Source organism: Schistocerca nitens, chromosome 1 (genome assembly GCF_023898315.1).
Source record: "Schistocerca nitens isolate TAMUIC-IGC-003100 chromosome 1, iqSchNite1.1, whole genome shotgun sequence".
Lineage (NCBI taxonomy): Eukaryota > Metazoa > Arthropoda > Insecta > Orthoptera > Acrididae > Schistocerca > Schistocerca nitens.
The window spans coordinates 750581888-750604028 of record NC_064614.1 but is presented as its reverse complement, the minus strand read 5'-3'; the positions used below and the strand labels follow the sequence as shown (position 1 = coordinate 750604028).

Here is a 22141-nt window from a genome sequence, read left to right as displayed (position 1 = left end):
AGTGTTTGATGTGCTGAAGCGGCACTCTGGGGACCGCATTCTGGCTCTTGGGTACCCAGAGGCCACTAGCATGGGCCTCGATTGGCCGCCATATTCTCCGGATCTGAAAACATGCGACTCTTTTTGTGGGGCTATATTAAAGACAAGGTGTACAGCAACAGCCCCAAAACCATTGCCAAGCTGGAAACAGGCATTCAGAAGGTCATCGACAGCATCGATGTTTCGACACTTCAGTAGGTCATGCAGAATTTCGCTATCCGTCGCCAATTATGGTAGGCATTCGGACTTGTCACAACCTAAATCCGAATATCTGCAGTGAGACTAACATGCTGAATAAAGTGTGTGTTTGTAAGCAATTTACGTTTTTTTTTTAATATAGTTAAAGAATTGTCATCGTGTGCAAGGATGTGGCTAGGTATGTGTGGATGGGTATGAACTGTGAGTGGGAATGTGTGGGTTGTTGGCTGTACGGGGTAGTGTGTGTGTGTGTATGCTTCCTCTTTTGGGAGGAGGGTGTTACTTGCAAATATGTGGATGGATGTCACGGATCTGGTGGGTGACTACATGGAGTAAAGTTGCTAGTTCCTCTTTGAGGAGGTGGGGGGAGGGGGCCATGAGAGCATGTGAGAACAGGGAAGTTTGGATGGATGGACGGCTATGTAGCTACAGATATGTTGGACAGTTTGTGCAGGCCCTTTCCTCATTCCACATTTTCCTCTTGCCTTTGCTGCACCTGTTGTAATACGAAGTGCTACACAAATGTGCCTCTGCATCGTTGCTGTGTAGCTTGAGTATAGAGACACCATGTCTGTGTGTACAGAGCGTGCTGCAGCAGGCGACCAGCTTCAGCCAGGATGGGGACCTGCTGGCGTCGCTGCACGAGCACCACAGCATGCCGGGGCAGGCGCTGCCCGCGGCCGCCTCCGCCGCCTCCTCCAGCAAGAAGCAGGGCGTCTCTGGCGAGAGCACCGACGTGGGACAGACTGCCGATGACATCCAGATACAGCGTTACGATAAGGATTTCCGGTCAGTGCCACTCACCCTCACCACTGACAGCAGAGCTAAGAGGGCCTTCTTCTTTGCTAATGTAGGACTAGTCACGAAAGTAGGCACGTGGACGTCACACTGTATGCTTATAGTGTTGTAAATATGTAGTATAAGTTTTTACGTGTTGGGTGCCACAGCCACAAATTTATTAAAAAACAATCCCATTTTCCACCTCGGTTGTGTTACGATCGCAGTCGTTCACTTCACACGACCGGGTGGTTTCTGGCGATGTTCTATTTTCAAGACTTTGTTCATAGCATGAACGACGGTCATTTAAATAAACTGCCTGACAAAGAACCCGGAAGGGTAAGATAAATGTAAAGAAAGTTCACAGCCTGAGACAGTATGTGAGGTCATTTCAGTGATGACGAATTCAAGTCGAATATGCAAAGAACTTCAATGTACGAGCCCACTTTTCAGTCCGACGTTAATCCCCTCTGGCATGGATGCATGTACTGATTCGGTTGGGAAGTGTGTCATATCTTTTTTTGAGTCACCGGTCTTCTGAGTGGTTTGATGTGGCCCACCACGAAATTTCTCTCCTGTGCCAACCTCTTCATCTCAGAGTAGCCCTTGCGACCTACGTCCTCAATTATCTGCTGAATGTATTCCAATCTCTGTCTTCCTCTATAGTTTTTGTCCTCTACAGCTCCCTCTAGTACCATGGAAATCATCTCCTGATTTCTTAGCAGACGTCCTATCATCCTGTCCCTTCTCCTTGTCAGTGTTTTCCAAATATTCACCTTCTAATCCGATTCTGCGCAGAACCTCCTCATTCCTTATCTTATCAGCTCACCTAATTTTCAACATTCGTCTGTAGCACCACATCTCAAATGCTTCGATTCTCTTCTCTTCCGGTGTTCCCACAGTCCACGTTTCACTACCCTACAATGCTGTACTCCAGACGTATATTCTCAGAAATTTCTTCCTTAAATCAAGACGTATGTTTGATACTAGTAGACTCCTCTTGGCCGCGAATGCGCCTTTTGCCAGTGCTAGTCTGCTTTCGATGTCCTCCTTGCTCCATCCGTCATTGGTTATTTTGATGTCTAGGTAGCAGAATACCCTAACTTCAGCTACTTCGTGACTAACAATCCTGATGTTAAGTTTCTCGCTGCTCTCATTTCTGCTACTTCTCATTACATTCGTCTTGCCTCGATTTACTCTCAATCCATATTCTGCACTCATTAGGTCCATTCCATTCAGCAGATCATGTAATTCTTCTTCACTTTCACTCAGGACAGTAATGTCATTAGCGAATGCTATCATGGATTGTAATTGTAATTGTAATTCGACTCCTGAACCTTTCTTTTTTCCATAATTGCTTCTTCGATGTACAGATTGAACAGTAGGGGCGAAGGAATGTCTTACACGCTTTTTGATCCGAGCACTTCGTTTTTGGCGTGCACTCTTATTATTCCCCTCTCGGTCTTATACATATTGTATATGACCCGTCTCTCCGTATAGCGTACCCCTATTTTTCTCAGAATTTCGAACATCTTGCACCATTGTACATTGTCGAACGCTTTTTCCGGGTCGATAAATCCTATGAACGTGCCTTGATTTTTCTTTAGTCTCTCCTCCATTATTAACCGCAACGTCAGAATTGGCTCTCTGGTGCCTCTACCTTTCCTAAGCCCAAACTGATCGTCATCTTACACGTCCTCAGTTTTCTTTTCCATTCTTCAGTGTATTATTCTTGTCAGCAACTTGGATGCATGAGCTGCTAAGCTTATTGTACGATAATTCTCGCATTTGTCAACTCTTGCAGTCTCCGGAATTTTCTGGACGATATTTTCCAAAGTCGCCAGACTCATACATTATACACACCAAGGTGAATAGTCGTTTTGTTGCCACATCCCCCAATGATTTTAGAAATTCTGATGGAATGTTATCAATCCTTTGTGTTTTATTTGATATTAAGTCCTCCAAAGCTCTCTTAAATTCTGATTCTAACACTGGATCCCCTATCTCTTCTGAATCGACTCTTCTTTCTTCTTCTATCACATCAGACAAATCTTCCCCCCAATAGAAGTCTTCAGTGTACTTTTTCCACCTATCCACTCCCTCCTCTGACTTTAACAGTGGGATTCCCGTTACACTCTGTAATCTCCCCACGGAAAATTATCCTCTACCACGCAATAATTAATAGTGGTCAATCAAATCATCCACATTTATTTACGTTTGAAAAGTATCTAATCAGATTTCTTAGTAATATATGCGCCGACAGCTCGTCGACGCCAAGGTATTTTTCTAGTACGTTTATTCTTTGGGAACAACAGAGGTACGGAGATGTATGCTCCATGGTTATTAGAGAGAGAGAAAGGAACAGCTTCGGAAAGTATCGGTTGGGAGTTTTTCGGATTGCTAAAAGAGATTTTTATTTACTCTTCTTCGCGCTAAAGCGAAATAGGAAAGTTTGTGCCGCTAGCGTGATAGGTCAAGAGAAAGAAAGGCTGTAAAAGAAAATTTCATGAGACTGAAAATCCACAGAAAACGGAACATGTACGGAAATGGATTCAATAGACGATTTTCCTCAGAAATAAGGTTTGTGACCATTTTATTCTAGAGTGAATGGTGAATGAGTTCTCTGTCTGAATCATTGATGATTGTCTGGGCCCTGTAATTAATTGGGAAGTTTCAGCTGTGACGGAGAGAGCCTGCAATCTCTGAGTTTTTATAAATCGTCCAAAAAGGCTTCGTCCACATCTGAAATTTTAGATCTGTCGTAAACTGAACGAATTGTTCAAACGATCGATTTTCCCAACTGAATGCAGCGCTTAATAATAATAACAAATGCAAAGATCTTTTCTAGCAAGCCAGCCGCTGAATATTAAGACGAAGAGCTCCACCAGAGATTCTACTAGGCTGATTTCATGTAAATAATAGATTTAAACTGTACACAGATAAAGGACAGAGAGAGAGAGAGAGAGCGAATGAAATTCTAGAAATTACTCAGAATCCTCAATTAGCATAATTGTTTGTCTGTCTTTTCAAGGATCAGCCTATTAAGAAAACATAAAGCCCGGACTTTATTGTAACGATTTATGTGTGAGAGTGAAAGAGCGATAAAGGCGACAGATACACTTCTGTACAGACAAAACATTACACCAAGTTAGCGGCGAGCTGCATTCACATAGACTTTCATCATTTACCAAACAGTAGTGAGAATTCATTATAATGGCGAGCAAAATGTTAAAGCAGCATTCCAGAGTCTATGTGGCAAACAGGAAGAGAATTTGTTTGCGAAAGGACTTGAGGAAGTGCGACAGCAGTTAGGTGCTGATTTCGAGCATTGGAAACAAACGATAGCAGAGTCGATACGCGTTTCACAACAAGGCTCAGAACAAATGAATACAGGCCAGCAGCAGAAGTTCCCAGTGTCTGTAGAGCCAGTTACTGCACATTCACACACAATACCGACTTGTGTAAGTAATTCAAATATTAAATTGCCACGAGCTAGTTGTTCGCGTGAAGTTTTATCTGACGGAGATTACGAAAGCCTTTGCCATGCCGAAGAAAAAATGATAAAGCATCGGCAATTTCAGATTTTTAACACTGACAAAAGGGGGCTCCATCCGATTGTTTTTATTCGAAGTTTTAGAGGAGTGCTACCCAGAAATTGGTCGGAGTGGCAGAAGATCAGTTTCGTTACTGGGTATATACAAGGTTCGGGGGCGATCTGGGCCTCGGACATGACTTCTGTTTGCTCGACCTATGAAGATTTTGAGAAAGCGTTTTTAGCAAAGTTCTGGTCAGAAGGGGTACAGGAACGCCTAAGGCAGGAGGTGCTCTACCCAGAGCCTTTCTCTTTTTCAAAGGGAAGCCTTAGGAAGTATTTTGAAAAATATATAAATAAAACCAGATATTGGGACAGACCTATGCCTTTGCCAGATATAATAAACATACTTAAGGCGAGATTACCAACTAACATACGGAATCAATTAATTTACGGGAACGATAAAGACTTGGAGTCGTTCCTCACGACGTTAGATCATATAGACATTATAGAAGAGAACAACCAGAAAGCCCGTAACAATAGATTCCAATATAGGGAGATAGAACCTCCGGCAAATGGTAGGCAAGGGAACGCACAGAGATCGATAAATAGTGGAGAAACCCCTCAAAATCTCAATAATAATACCGGCAATAGTCTTGCGAGGGGCTATCCAAGGAACAACAGGAATGGGAAACGATACAATCCCGTATGGGGAAACGAAAGGAATTTCAGACCGCAAGCTTGGAACAATAACGGTAATAGAAAGTGGAATCAACCGGGGGGAATAAACTCAAACAACCAACATCAGTGCGAATCAACCGGTAATTACCGAAGTGACGGACGATCTCAACCAACAGGCGAATCAAAATCCAACAAACTTGTAAGGACCCACTCGTGCCCCGGAGGAGCGGTCAACAATAGGTTGAGGGGCAACAGGATATGTGCACCCATCCTAACGTATAATGATGGACGATTACTGGCAGATGAATTGGCCGAGGACTTAGAACTCCAAGATGAGGATAAGGAACAGGTGGCAGTAGCCGAAGTGCAAGTCATTTTGGAGACTGTACCTACAGTGGCGGTTTTAGACACAGCTGCAACCACAAATGTTATTTCGGAGGCTCTAGTCAACAAGATCAGAAATATAAGACGAGTACCAATTTTTCCAGTTCAAAATTGCAGAATAATAGGCGCCGTTGGGGCTAGATCGGCTAATGTAAAAGTGCAGTCACTACTTAGTGTAGAAGTCGGAAATGTAGCAATATTAAGCACATTCCTTGTTGTAAAAAATTTGGTGGTAGACTGCATTATCGGAGTCGACAGCCTACGTCAATACGGATGCAGAATAGATTTTAAAACAGGAAAAATTTGGTTAAATGTAAATAAACAAGAAATTGAGTTGGACTTGTTGAAAAAAGAAAGCCTTACCAGAAAATATAGTAGTGGGATCAGTGTGCAAGTAATCAGGACTGCACAGAATTCTAAACAGCACGTAAATAATGAGGTCCAAGTCAAAGGAGATTTCGGTCAATTAGTGTATGAGAAGTTAAATGAATCCGACTGCATTACTGAAGATCAGAAGAAGCAGCTCAAAGGATTATTATTAGTGTATGAAAACGTGTTTGATGAAAGGCCAGGAGTTATTAAGGGATACATATGCCATCTCTACGTTAAGCCGCACGAGACATATTGTAGAACTTTCTATCCTGTTCCCTGGAGGTTAAAGGCTCAAGTTCAAAAAGAAATAGATCGCATGTTGAAATGGGGTTTAATCGAACCCTCCACAAGCCCATACTGCTCCCCATTGTTGGTCGTGCCAAAAGCAAATGGAACTGTGAGACTGGTACTCGACGCCAGGGAAATAAATAAAATCATAATTCCAGTGAGAACACATCCGGAAAACATAGACGAATTGATACAACGGTTCCAGGATGTCCAATATTTGACGAGCATCGATTTGCGGAGTTCTTATTGGCAGGTCAAGCTGGATGAGGTATCAAGGAAATATACAGCTTTCATTTATGCCGGAAGAAGTTACCAATTTACTGTAGTTCCTTTCGGACTCAACATTAGTGCTGGAATCTTTACAGCAGCTCTAGATTATGCACTAGGCCCAGAACTAAGAAGCAGGATAACAGTATTTGTTGATGATATGCTTATTGCATCGAAGACCTGGGAGGAGCATATTACCTTACTGAGTCGGGTGTTGGACGTGTTCAAAACCATGGGAATAACTGCTAACCTACAGAAATCCCATTTTGCACTAAACAGAATCAAGTTCCTGGGGCATATAATTGACGCAAAGGGAATTTTACCGACCAAGGAGAAGCTAATTGCGATTAGTAAGTTTCCAACACCAAGAAATAGGAGGCAATTAAAAGGGTTTATGGGTCTTGCCTCGTTTTTTAGAAGATTTATAACGAATCAGGCCATGAATGCAGCAGCTCTCAATAGTTTGCTGAAGAAGGATGTACCCTGGCTCTGGACATTAGAGTGTCAAGAAGCATTTGAAGAAATAAAGAAGCAATTAGTAAATGCACCGCTTTTGTACCATCCGGACATGCAAGAGGAATTCTACTTGTCAACAGATTCGTCAAATGTGGGTCTTGGAGTGTGCCTTTTCCAAGTACGCAAGATAAATGGACAGCTTACCTTTTGTCCTATTGCGTTCGCTAGTCGTGTTTTGTCCAACTGTGAACGAACGTACACGACGACAGAATTAGAGGCCCTTGCGGTCGTCTGGGGGTTTAAAAAATTTCATTATTATTTATATGGGTCAAAGACTATCGTATATTGCGATCACCAATCATTAACGTTTTTACACACGTGTAAACTGTTACACCCCAGACTGGCTAGATGGACGCTCGCTCTGCAACAATACCAGTTTAAGATCGTACATGTCTCAGGGCAGCAAAACATTATTGCTGACGCTCTATCAAGGTCACCGCTGGGTTTAACGAAAGAGATTGAAGTAAATAATTCCTCAGAATTCCCTGTATTGCTGCTGCAGGAAAATCCATTTAAGACGTACTACATCAATTTGTGTGTGCATATGGCCCAGTTACAGAAAAAGGATGCTCAATGGGGAAGTGTCATTCAAAGGTTACAACAGCAACCTTCGGATCAGATGGCAAATTATTACAAGCTGGTAAATGGCGTATTATTTTTCCGCTGTGGAAGGCCAAACAAAGTCCGTTGGTGTGTTTGTATACCTGAGGCACAAATAGAGAAACTTGTATGGTTCACTTATTTAACCTGGGGACATTTCGGTGCGACAAAATGTGCAGACAAAATAAGTGGTTACTGTTATTTTCCCAACATAAAGCGCAGAGTGCATGAGATCTTAAAGAGGTGCATAATCTGTCAAAAAACAAAGCCAGATTCAAAAGGGACTAAGCATCCATTATGCTCTATATTAGTACAAGAACCAAAAGGATTAATTTCGTGCGATCTGTGTGGACCGTTACCTACTTCCAGAGGTGGTGTTAAATATGTGTTGGCATTTCTCGATGTGTGTACGAAATATGTAAAGCTGTACCCGATAAAGGCGGCTACAGCCAAAGTAATTGTATTAAGATTGATAAGAGATTATCTTCCACATGTTGGTACACCTAAGGCGATCATAACAGACAATGCTAAAATATTCACGGGACTCCGATGGAAGCAGACTTTGTCTCAAGTCGGCGTGAAACACATACTAACATCATTTTACCACCCACAAGGCAATTTGGTTGAGAGGATTTTTAGAGAATTCAATCGATTTATGAGGACGTATTGCCATAATAAGCAAACTGCTTGGGCAAATTATGTGGAAGAGTTTGAGCAGATATACACTAACATGCCCCACTCATCAACGGGATATACACCTCGTGAATTGATGTTCGAAACAAAAGAGGAAAACTTCTGGACTGACCATATCCCCAAAACTCAGGAAACTGAGATGCCTTGGGAAGAAAAAATAAGACAAGCTATCATAAATATGACGAAAAAGGCGGATCAAAGAAAACAACGATATGACAAATTAATCAAAAGGGTACAGACATACCAGGTCGGAGAGAAGGTACTAGTCAAACGACATACCAAATCATCCGTAATAAAGAAAAGTATCAAGAAATGGGAGTTACTGTATACTGGCCCATACATTATCCTACAAATTCCGAATCCTGGAGCTTATCTGTTAGCATACCCGGGATCGAACAAAATAAAACGGTTATTTTCTCATAACGACTTAAAAAAGTATAATGAAGATTAGAAGATAGGGAGGAATGGTGTTCCGAGTGACAGAAATGAACGCTCGTAAAAAACATAACAATAATCTGTGTGTGTAGTGATAGAAACCTTTAAATTGAAATAGTTAATCAGTGACATAGAGTATAGAAATAGTGACTAACTATTATTATCGAGTGTTGTAAAGAAGATAGTGGAGATAGGCTTCACCTGTTTGGGTGAAGAGAGAACTTTAGCATTGCTAATGTCATCAAGAATGATTGAGGATCTAGCTGACCTTCAAGAAGAATGAAATGTTTCCCGCAAATGACGCTGAATAATCAGATGAGGTTCCGAGTGAATATTCATATATAATCCCATGTGAATGCTTAGATGTGTAAATGTGTGAAGGAATGTGTTGTGGTAGTGAATCGTGAGTGACGGTTAACGCCACAAAGATAATTTCCCGCGCAAAACAGTTGACGTCGGCGCGAGAATTAAAATCGATAGAGACGACACAGATATGCTTTGTAAGAGACTCGCACCAAACGCGAGGATAAACTGATTCATGTTAAACTCTAAAAGGAATAGGTGTTATAATTAGAAGTTAAGAGTTTTTAATTTATTAATGAATGATTAAAGAAAGTAATATTCCTAGATTCAGTAGTAATTTAATGGTTCGTGTTCGTTTGAGAATTTTGTGTGAAAAATCCATTTCCATATGTGAACATGGATGAACACAGTATGAATCAGAGAGCAAATGAAAGAAGCGAATCCGCATTCCTCAATGCTAATAACTTTTACATTTCAGCACTCAAGCGTATAAATATATGTATTTAGAATAAAAAGTTTTGAGTATAGCTAAATTATATGACTTATCAAGGAAATATGGATGATGTCTTGGTATAAAATGAACTACACTTTCCATTATTCGATGATTTGAATCCAAAATCTATAGTAAGTTACATGAATCCTTTAAATTACGAAGAACAAATCAGTCATAGAAAATCTGTTAAAATTTTTGGACTTATAAGCACAAGTGGGGAGGCAAAGTCAAAAGGAGTATTCAAACGAGAGTAAATTGGATGATGCTTTTGGCAACATCATTAGTTAATGGTTGAATTCCTTGAAGTACGTCGTAACAAAAAGGATCCATGAAGCCATAAGGATTTTGCTTTCAAAAAGGAGAATCTTGGACGGTGCAACCTAATCAGTTCTCTTACAGGAAGAGTTTCCCTTTTGGTCATTGCTAATTCTTTTGGAATGAATGTTGCATGTGAATTCGAGTATCCCTGTCCCTTCTACTCTTCCCATTGGGGGCCGCGTAGAAAACCGACTACAAATGTGGACGTCGGGGACATGCAAGACCCGGGGGAGTTTAGCACCGCAAGAAATTGTACTTGCAGCAAGATTGTAAAACGAGAATTTACGTTATTTATTGTAAAACGTTTTTTTTTTGCTAGAGGCACAAACCACTCTTTTCCAAATCGTGATACAAATTGATCCCTGTCTTTCCTTTAGAGATGAATTTCAAAATTATTTTTGTTCTTCTATAGGCTTTCCTATCTTCTATGTACCGTAGGCTGGGGGTCTAGGCTTAAGAGGTTTTCCAAGGTTTCCCTGCTTAAGAAAGTTCCCGAATGGGTAGACCCTGACATCAGTTCATGAAAGATCATCTTCCTTGGTTGTGCACAGCAAACATAACACCTAGATGCACGTAAAAGCAATACAGCCGCGGTACCTGTCTCTTCATTTCTTCTGTCTTCAACATTTCTTTTCTTCGTCTGTCTCAAACATAATATTCTTTTTCAGTCGGAGGACTGACAATCATCACTTCCGGGTTATCCACGCTAATAGATAGCTCGCGAAGTGTGTTCGGTGAATCAAAATTGAGCTCACAAACTTCGCTCGCTGCGAGGGGCATTGTAATCTCCCCACGGAAAATTATCCTCTACCACGCAATAATTAATAGTGGTCAATCAAATCATCCACATTTATTTACGTTTGAAAAGTATCTAATCAGATTTCTTAGTAATATATGCGCCGACAGCTCGTCGACGCCAAGGTATTTTTCTAGTACGTTTATTCTTTGGGAACAACAGAGGTACGGAGATGTATGCTCCATGGTTATTAGAGAGAGAGAAAGGAACAGCTTCGGAAAGTATCGGTTGGGAGTTTTTCGGATTGCTAAAAGAGATTTATTTACTCTTCTTCGCGCTAAAGCGAAATAGGAAAGTTTGTGCCGCTAGCGTGATAGGTCAAGAGAAAGAAAGACTGTAAAAGCAATTTTCATGAGACTGAAAATCCACAGAAAACGGAACATGTACGGAAATGGATTCAATAGACGATTTTCCTCAGAAATAAGGTTTGTGACCATTTTATTCTAGAGTGAATGATGAATGAGTTCTCTGTCTGAATCATTGATGATTGTCTGGGCCCTGTAATTAATTGGAAAGTTTCAGCTGTGACGGAGAGAGCCTGCAATCTCTGAGTTTTTATAAATCGTCCAAAAAGGCTTCGTCCACATCTGAAATTTTAGATCTGTCGTAAACTGAACGAATTGTTCAAACGATCGATTTTCCCAACTGAATGCAGCGCTTAATAATAATAACAAATTCAAAGATCTTTTCTAGCAAGCCAGCCGCTGAATATTAAGACGAAGAGCTCCACCAGAGATTCTACTAGGCTGATTTCATGTAAATAATAGATTTAAATTGTACACAGATAAAGGACAGAGAGAGAGAGAGAGAGCGAATGAAATTCTAGAAATTACTCAGAATCCTCAATTAGCATAATTGTTTGTCTGTCTTTTCAAGGATCAGCCTATTAAGAAAACATAAAGCCCGGACTTTATTGTAACGATTTATGTGTGAGAGTGAAAGAGCGATAAAGGCGACAGATACACTTCTGTACAGACAAAACATTACACCAAGTTAGCGGCGAGCTGCATTCACATAGACTTTCATCATTTACAAAACAGTAGTGAGAATTCATTATAACTCTTAATGTTACCACCCTTGATTTTAATTGGTCTTTCCTATATGCTGATCTAGGATTAGCGTCTTTGATTCATAATCAAAACGTTTTAGGTCACGGGTTCGAATCCCGCCACTGTTTAAATTTTGATTAATAATCAGCATTGGCGGCTGAATACTTCCCGCATAAGAAGTCAGCCTCATTCAGCCAACGGCCTTGTCAAAGGGGGCGGAGGAGCGGACAGAGGTTCAGGGCACTCTCTTGTCCTAGGGGTAGGAAATTGCCCCTAAAGGCGGAAGAATCAGCAATGATCAACGGCATGATGATGTAGAAGGCAATGGAAACCACTGCATTAAAGATACGTACGTGTGTCCACAGGACATGTGACCTGTAACTGAAGAAGTGTCATGATGATCTCTCGATTGGCAAAAGATTCTGGAAGAGTCCCCTATTCGGATCTCCGGGAGGGGACTGCCAAGGGGAAGGTTACCATGAGAAAAAGAAAAAGATTGAATAATCAACGAAAGGGTAACGTTCTACGAGTCGAGACGTGGAATGTCAGAAGCTTTAATGTGGTAGGGAAACTAGTAAATCTGAAAAGGGAAATGCAAAGGCTCAATCTAGATGTAGTAGGGATCAGTGAAGTGGAAAGAAACAAGGATTTCTGGTCAGATGAGTATAGGGTAATATCAACAGCAGTAGAAAATGATATAACGGGAATAGGATTCGTTATGAATAGGAAGGTAGGGCAAAGAATATGTTACTGTGAACAGTTCAGTGACAGGGTTGTTCTTATCATTATCGACGGCAAGCCAACACCGACAACGATATTTCAGGTATACATGCTGACGTCGCAAGCTGAAGATGAAGAGATAGAGAAAGTGTATGAGGATATTGAAAGGGTAATACAGTATGTAAAGGGGGATGGAAATCTAATAGTCATGGGGGACTGGAATGGAGTTGTAGATGAAGGAGTAGAAGGAAAGGTTACAGGAGAATATGGGCTAGGGACGAGGAATGAGGGAGGAGAAAGACTAATTTTCTGTAACAAGTTTTAGCTAGTAATAGCTAATACTCTGTTCAAGAATCACAAGAGAAGGAGGTATACTTGGAAAAGGCCGGGTGATACGGGAAGATTTCAGTTAGATTACGTCATGGCCAGACAGAGATTCCGAAATCAGATACTGGATTGTAAGATGTACCCAGGAGCATATATAGACTCAGATCACAATATAGTAGTGATGAAGAGTAGTCTGAAGTTCAAGACATTAATCAGGAAGCATCAGTAGGCAAAAGGTTGCGTACGGAAGTACCAAGTAATGACGAGATACGGCTGAAGTTCTCTAAGGCTATAGATATAGCAATAAGGAATATCTCAGTAGGCAGTACGGCTGAAGATAAATGGTCATCTCTAAAAAAGGGCCAAGCCGGGACAGGAAACATAGGTACACAGAGGGTAACTGCGAAGATACCATGGGTAACAGAAGAAATTCTTCAATTGATCGATGAAAGGAGGAAGTAAAAAAATGTTCAAGGAAACACAGAAATACTAGTCGCTGAGGAATGAAATAAATAGGAAGTGCAATGAAGCTAAGACGAAATGGCTGCAGGAAAATTTGAAGACATCGAAAAAGAAATGTTTGTCTGAAGGACAGACTTAGCATACAAGAAAATAAAAACAACCATCGCTGACATTAAAAGCAAGGCTGATAGCATTAAGAGTGCAACGGGAATTCCACAGTTAAATGCAGAGAAGAGAGTGGTTAGGTGGAAAGAATACATGTAAAGCCTTTATGAGGGGAAATATTTGTCTGATGTGATACAAGAAGAAACAGGAGTTTATTTAGAAGAGATAGGGGATACAGTATTAGAATCAGAATTTAAAAGAGCTTTGGATACAGAGGGGGGGGGGGAGGAGCAGGAGGTGTATTCTGCATAGATATGTCAAACGAATATTCTGGCGAAACCGCAGGGAAAAGGCTGGTTACTGCAATAACCGCAGCATTTGTAATCACGTAAAAATAGGAAAAAGTAATCTCAAATTTCCCTAGAACAAATAAAACAGGAGGCAGAGAAAATCAATTTCTACAATGCAATCAATTTGTTCAGTGTATTGTCCGATGAAATTAAAAAGACAACTAAACTCCAGATATTTAAAAATCTCATCAAAGGCACATCTCTTAAATAAAATATATCACTCTGCCAATTATTGTATAGAAACAATGTAGGCATTGGTAAAATGTTAACATTGATAATAAAGACGTCTGCCACTGACAAATACACAATCAATAATAGTGCATCATATGGTAAAATGTTATGCCCAAAATCTGTGGTTTATGATATACTAGCTTCCTTCCATTTTCCCGAACCCAATTTATCGTTTATACGAGTATGTGTAGGAGATTTTGATTCGATTATTCAGACAGACAAATTGGAAAACAGAAGAAGATAAAGACAACAGTATTGTCGTTAATCTGATGTAAGATGAAGTGTGTGCAATGCAGAGAGAGAGAGAGAGAGAGAGAGAGAGAGAGAAATGGTTCAAATGGCTCTGAGCACTATGGGACACAACTACTGAGGTCATTAGTCCCCTAGAACTTAGAACTAGTTAAACCTAACTAACCTAAGGACATCACACACATCCATGCCTGAGACACGATTCGAACCTACGACTGTAGCGGTCTCGCGGTTCCAGACTGTAGCGCTTAGAACCGCACGGCCACTTCGGCCGGCAGAGACAGAGAGAGAGAGAGAGAGAGAGAGAGAGTACACGCAGACCACTGAACACTGTGGAATAAACAGCAGTTTTTCAATTATTGGTTAACTTGTTTATAAATATGTGCATACAAAAACCAATATTGTGCACAATATGTAAGTCGTTTGTCAGTCACTAAGAGGGTACGTATGAATTAATAAATTTTGTAATTGTTAAATCCTCTGTGTGAAAATGACATGTCAAATACCACTGTGTAAGTGATCGGTGAACGCGTAACATAAATAAAATTACTGATTTACTAACTTTGTCTCTTATTTACAGTAAGTCTACGAGTAACTTTATTTACATCGTGTTGTTGTTGTGGTCTTCAGTCCTGAGACTGGTTTGATGCAGCTCTCCATGTTGCTCTATCCTGTGCAAGCTTCTTCATCTCCCAGTACCTACCGCAACCTACATCCTTCTGAATCTGTTTAATGTATTCATCTCTTGGTCTCCCTCTACGATTTTTACCCTCCACGCTGCCCTCCAATACTAAACTGGTGATCCCTTGATGCCTCAGAACATGTCCTACCAACCGATCCCTTCATCTAGTCAAGTTGTGCCACAAACTCCTCTTCTCCCCAATCCTATTCAGTACTTCCTCATTAGTTATGTGATCTACCCATATAATCTTCAGCATTCCTCTGTAGCACCACATTTCTAAAGCTTCTATTCTCTTCTTGTCCAAACTATTTATCGTCCATGTTTCACTTCCATACACTCCATACAAACACTTTCAAAAATGGCTTCCTGACACTTAAATCTATACTCGATGTTAACAAATTTCTCTTCTTCAGAATGCTTTTCTTGCCATTGCCAGTCTACATTTTATATCCTCTCTACTTCGACCATCATCAGTTATTTTGCTCCCCAAATAGCAAAACTCCTTTACTACTAAAGTGTCTCATTTCCTAATCTAATTCTCTCAGCATCACCCGACTTAATTAGACCACCTTCCATTATCCTCGTTTTGCTATTGTTGATGTTCATCTTATTTCCTTCTTTCAAGACACTATCCATTCCGTTCAACTGCTCTTCCAAGTCCTTTGCTGTCTCTGACAGAATTACAATGTCATCCGCCAACCTCAAAGTTTTTATTTCTTCTCCATGAATTTTAATACCTACTCCAAATTTTTCTTTTGCTTCCTTCACTGCTACCTCAATATACAGATTGAATAACATCGGGGATAGGCTACAACCCTGTCTCACTCCCTTCCCAACCACTGCTTCCCTTTCATGTCCCTCGACTCTTATAACTGCCATCTGCTGCTGTACAAATTGTAAATAGCCTTTCGCTCCCTGTATTTTACCCCTGACACGTTCATAATTTGAAAGAGAGTATTCCAGTCAACATTTTCAAAAGCTTTCTCTAAGAATACAAATGCTAGAAACGTAGGTTTGCCCTTCCTTAATCTAGCTTCTAAGATAAGTCGTAGGGTCAGTGTTGCCTCACGTGTTCCAACATTTCTACGGAATCCAAACTGATCTTCCCCGAGGTCGGTTTCTACTAGTTTTTCCATTCGTCTGTAAAGAATTCGCAATAGTATTTTGCAGCTGTGACTTATTAAACTGATAGTTCGGTAATTTTCACATCTGTCAACACCTGCTTTCTTTGGGACTGGAATTATTCTTCTTGAAGTCTGAGGGTATTTCGCCTGTTTCATACATCTTCCTCACCAGATGGTAGAGTTTTGTCAGGACTGGCTCTCCCAAGGCCGTCAGTAGTTCTAATGGAATGTTATTTACTCCGGGGGCCTTGTTTCGACTCAGGTCTTTCAGTGCTCTGTCAAACTCTTCACGCAGTATCGTATCTCCCATTTCATCTTCATCTACATCCTCTTCCATTTCCATAATATTGTCCTCAAGTACATCGCCCTTGTATAAACCCTCTATATACTCCTTCCACCTTTCTGCTTTCCCTTCTTTCCTTAGAACTGGGTTTCCATCTGAGCTCTTGATGTTCATGCAAGTGGTTCTCTTATCTCTAAAGGTCTCTAATTTTTCTGTAGGCAGTATCTATCTTACCCCTAGTGATACTCGCTTCTACATCCTTACATTTGTCCTCTTTGAGACGTTTGTATTCCTTTTTGCCTGCTTCATTTACTGCATTTTTATATTTTCTCCTTCCATCAATTAAATTCAATATATCTTCTGTTACCCAAGGATTTCTACTAGCCCTCGTCTTTTTACCTATTTGATCCTCTGATGCCTTCACTACTTCATCCCTCAGAGCTACCCATTCTTCTTCTACTGTATTTCTTTCCCCCATTCTTGTCAATTGTTCCCTTATGCTCTCCCTGAAACTCTGTACAACCTCTGGTTTAGTCAGTTTATCCAGGTCTCATCTCCTTAAATTCCCACCTTTTTGCAGTTTCTTCAGTTTTAATCTACAGATCATAACCAATAAATTGTGGTCAGAGTCCACATCTGCCCCTGGAAATGTGTTACAATTTAAAACCTGGTTCCTAAATCTCTGTCTTACCATTATATAACCTATCTGACACCTTTTAGTGTCTCCAGGGTTCTTCCATGTATACAACCTTCTTTTATGATTCTTGAACCAAGTGTTAGTTATGATTAACTTATACTCTGTGCAAAATTCTACCAGGCGGCTTCCTCTTTCATTTCTTTGCCCCAATCCATATTCACAGACTACGGTTCCTTCTCTCCCTTTTCCTACTACCGAATTCCAGTCAACCATGACTATTTAATTTTCGTCACCCTTCACTATCTGAATAATTTCTTTTATTTCATCATACATTTCTTCAATTTCTTCGTCATCTGCAGAGCTAGTTGGCATATAAACTTGTACTACTGTAGTAGGAGTGGGCTTCGTATCTGTCTTTGCCACAATAATGCGTTCACTATGCTGTTTGTAGTAGCTCACCCGCATTCCTATTTTCCTATTCATTATTAAACCTACTCCTGCATTCCCCTATTTGATTTTGTGTTTATAACCCTGTAGTCACCTGACCAGAAGTCTTGTTCCTCCTGCCACCGAACTTCACTAATTCCCACTATATCTAACTTTAACCTATCCATTTCCCTTTTTAAATTTTCTAACCTACCTGCCCGATTAAGGGATCTGACATTCCACCCTCCGATCCGTAGAACGCCAGTTTTCTTTCTCCTGATAACGACATCCCCTTGAGTAGTCCCCGCCCGGAGATCCGAATGGGGGACTATTTTACTTCCGGAATATTTTACCCAAGAGGACGCCATCATCATTTCATCATACAGTAAATCTGCATGCCCTCGGGAAAAATTACGGCCGTAGTTTCCCCTTGCTTTCAGCCGTTTGCAGTACCAGCACAGCAAGGCCGTTTTGGTCAGTGTTACAAGGCCAGATCAGTCAATCATCCAGACTGTTGCCCTTGCAACTACTGAAAAGCTGCTGCCCCTCTTCAGGAACCACATGTTTGCCTGGCCTCTCAACAGATACCCCTCCGTTGTGGTTGCACCTATGGTACGGCTATCTGTATCGCTGAGGCACGCAAGCCTCCCCACCAACGGCAAGGTCCATGGTTGATGGGGGGGATTTACATCGTATTTATTGATAATTCTCTTTGCAGGTCCAAACAGCTGATAAAAGACGCTATTATGGACAACGATTTCCTGAAAAATCTGGATTCCAGCCAAGTGAGGGAGATTGTGGACTCCATGTATCCGTTGGAATACGCGAAGGGGAGCTTCGTAATCAGAGAGGGAGAAGCAGGTAATATTTTGACACTTTTAAAGCGGTGTGACGCCCGATGGCAGTTTACAATGCACTGTAATAACATATCCATGTTTGCGTGGCGGTTAACGTCACTAATAGGCCGTCACCAGTTTGACAATTAATTTACTCTGACCGCGTTAATCGCATCAGAATGATGAATAAATAACGAAGTGGAATTATTCAAAGCAGCAGATCGACACGTAATGGGCAGTAGACCGGAAAGTTGTAATACGCATACTGTGTTTGGGTAACAAGCGCATGTAAAAAAAAAAAATCACACACATTGAAAGCATGTCCATATATTCGAAAGGTTTACCTCCAGTGGTTAATAAATCAATACATGACGAATGAAGCGAACAAAATAATGGAGTAATCTCTCTGTATCCATACTTTCATTATAGCCTACTTCACAATCTCATCTCTGATGCTTGAATTTGGCACTCTTATCGCTTGTAACACACAGTGTTCTACATTTTCGTGCATTGTATAAAACTTCACTTTGGTTTATTTCCATGTTTTGTTTTTAAGTATTTATTTAATTTTCTTGACGGAGTTTACTCTGCAATATCCTCTTCCGGTCGCTTTGCACTTCAATTTGAGTACATTTTCCGGGTAATCTTGGGAAAAGTTTCAACGCAAATGTTAGCGACCATTATATCAAGGAACTCCTGTTTCCAAGCGCTTTTGAATGCCGTTGATAAAAGTAAATAGTTCCATTCAATAGCTCGCTTGTTAAAAAGTATTAATCATGATATGAAATTAGGTGCCTTCCTCCCTAACATTATTTGCCGAAAATCTCATTTAGACATTTTAAACTGTTCACGAAATATAAGGGATAGAATCCCTTTCTCGACTCACTTGCGTACCTCGCCAACGGCAGTAGTTCTACTGGGTAGTCATCATATTCGTAAGGTACGTCACATACGACTTAATTTAAGGTATTAATCTCTAATTTTCCGCAGAATCTTAATTCAGACAATTGGCAGTCAGCTGATGTCCCGTTTCTCACGATTACAGGGACTACGCCATCTCGCTTGGAACTAAGTTAAAGTATTGGAGAATCACTTTCGTGAACAGCAACTATTAGAGCCATGAACAGATGACATTCTTCACGTTACGTGTTGAGTTTAGAAACTTCGTTGAAGCTCCCTGCCTGACTAATGAGTTCATGTTGATAAAAGAGTTATTTTACTTCAGTAAACACTGCCTAGTATACAGTAGCCTGTGATGAAATAATAGCAAGTCTAAAACACTTACTAATTCTTCGTTATGAAAGCCAGCTACATTATGGTCAGCCTTGACAGGGCCCTACTACTTCCGTGGTGCTGCTTTAGCATCTCTTAATTCAGTTATTTACGTCATTAATAAAATAAGTCATACTGAAATTCTTTTGCTAAAAGAGCTTCCCATACAAAGGGTGGCAATTATTGAAGTATATGAAACAAAATCGTCGTAACTTCTGAACAGTCCACGTTAGGACATTCAAACTGCACGGTTTGCCGCGGGGCATGTTGAGAATTAGTATGCACATGTGTCGTTTGTTTTACCGAGAAAGCCCACTTTTATTTGGATGCGTTCGTCAGTAAGCAACGGTACCTGCAGGTTTTGGAAGATGATTTCACCTCCATTATTCAAAGTGCCCATGATTTCGACAAGAGGTGTATTATGCAAGACGGAGCTCGACGACACCGAAGCACGAGAGTGCTTGGTGTCCTGGTGCAGCACAATGCGGACCGCATTCTGGCTCTTGGGTACCTGGAGGCCACGGGCACGGGCCTCGATTGGCCGCCACATTCTCCGGATCTGAACACTTGCGACTCCTTTTTGTGGGGCTATATTAAAGACAAGGTGTACAGCAGTAGCCCCAAAACTATTTCTGAGCTGAAAACAGCCATTCAGGAGGTTATCGACAGCATAGGTGTTCCGACACTTCAGCGGGTCTTCCAGAATTTCGGTTTTCGTCAGCGCCACATCATCACCAATGATGGCAGGCATATCGAACATGTCATAACCTAAACTCGAATATCTGTATGTTGAATAAAATGTGTGCAAACCGTAATTTGTAACTAATTTACGCTTTTTTTCATATAGTTCATTAATTGTCACCATGTATTTGTGGTCTGAATGTTGTTGTCAAATTCATAATAATGTCATGGAGGCTCGCGATTAATCCCCTCAATCAGAAGACAGCTGCTACCTCTGTTGTCCCCTGTAGCAATGATGCACACTCTGCTCCAGGAGAATTCACAGCAGCTCGTAGTTTGTCAGACGGCGCTGCCTGGAGCATCATTAGCCCACAATGAGTTGGTTATGTTCGCCGCTACGAGTGTTACATATGCTCACAGGACACTCTCCTATTCGTATGTCAGTTGCTCCTCCGTCTTCGGACATCTCAAAGCGTGACCATAGTATGTTCCCATCCCCCCCCCCCCCCCACACACACACACTACGAAACCATCCGTTTTCCCAGGTCATCAGTAACGTGCTGCACTGACACCCATCTCTAGCGCCATTGCAGCGTTCCTGAATGCAATATCTTCCTCCACAAATAAAATTAATGCTGGGTGTATAATTGAAAAGAATCACTTACTGCAGAAAGGCAACTATTCCGATATTTATAAATTTCCATTTTTTGAGGATTATGGCTCTGATTGGATCAATGCATTGTTTACCGCGAAAAGGAAACCTGTTTTCACCATGGCACTGATCAGTTTTCCCTTTATCTTGGTGGAAGGAGCAAAGACAATGTACAGTGGATAACGTTGTTGAACTTACGAAACGTTCCTCGAAAAACGCAAACAAGCTTTCCATTGTTCGAATGAAGGAGGATTCTATTATCAACAACAGTTCTTGCTGGCTTACGTTCTACACTGTGCAACGAAATTAAAGGATCACTTTTTCGAAACCCCGTAGTAGCCTCCCATTGCGAAGCATAAATTGAAATTCCGCTCAAAGGTGCCAGCAGCCTTCCTCTGTAGTGGTGCCATAGCAAAGCGCCCTGCGACGTCACCCTCGAGCTCGGTGATGTTTCAGGCAGCAAGGTGCCAACACATGCGTGAAAAAGCGCCACAACTGATGAGTTCATGTGAGGTGTAAGGTGGGCACCAAATTTCATCACAATTCTAGCCAATGCCTTCATCTCAGAGGCGTCAGAAGGAGGGGTGAAATGTGGGTGAGAGGGTTTGTCACAACCTTCCAATCACGTGAGATGTCTACGAGGGCGTTGTGTAGTATTGTGGTGGTAAAATTTGGTGCCAGCGTGACGTCATTAACCCAACTTACAACTCACATGAACTACTGAGCTATGGCCCTTTTTTCGTATGCTTGTTGTTTGAAGCGTCTCTGAGATCGATGTTGATGTCGTGGGGCGCCACATCTTTGCACCATCACAGAGGAACGTTGTAAGCATCTTTGAGTCGAATTTCAAACCTCTGCGACGCAGTTGGGGGGGGGGGGGGGATGGGGGGGGGGGTGAGGAAGAAAGTGATCCTTTAATTTTGTTGCGTAATGTATGAAAGAACCTTCCTGAGGGATAATTTCGTATGGTAAAGTCGTTTCTAGACACCTGAAACACGATTCTCATTATTTCGCAGTAAGGTGAGATGACCTTTTCAGCTGAAAATGCGTATAGCGTTAAGTGTAACATGAATATTGCTGGTTTGACGATGGACACTTTTAGGTTGAAAAAAGCTGTACAACCTTTCGAGCTCCCTTCAACGAAAACCTGCATATGAGCGCTGCCTATAAATAATAACAAAATGGATGATATCAAGAAATATTTGATCTCTATCCCTCAATACAAGCTGCCGTTTTCGAATGCGGTCGCAGAATGGCCGACACATCTTGTGATGTAGATGAATGCAACCAATCAAAACATCAAATATTATTCAGAAATATGTAACAAACAATGTTCATTGCACGTATAATTTTATTTTTAAAA

The 22141-nt window shown here is 41.1% G+C and overlaps 1 protein-coding gene across 2 annotated transcripts in view; it reads left to right on the top strand.

Moving 5' to 3' along the window:
* LOC126260661 (cGMP-dependent protein kinase, isozyme 1) overlaps positions 1-22141 on the top strand; it is a 606719-nt gene that overhangs the window by 503179 nt on the left and 81399 nt on the right. For both annotated transcript variants that reach the window (XM_049958000.1, XM_049958005.1), the window contains exons 2-3: positions 821-1026; positions 18056-18198. In XM_049958000.1, coding sequence (XP_049813957.1) covers positions 821-1026; positions 18056-18198 — 349 coding nt within the window. The remainder of the gene's footprint in view (positions 1-820; positions 1027-18055; positions 18199-22141) is intronic.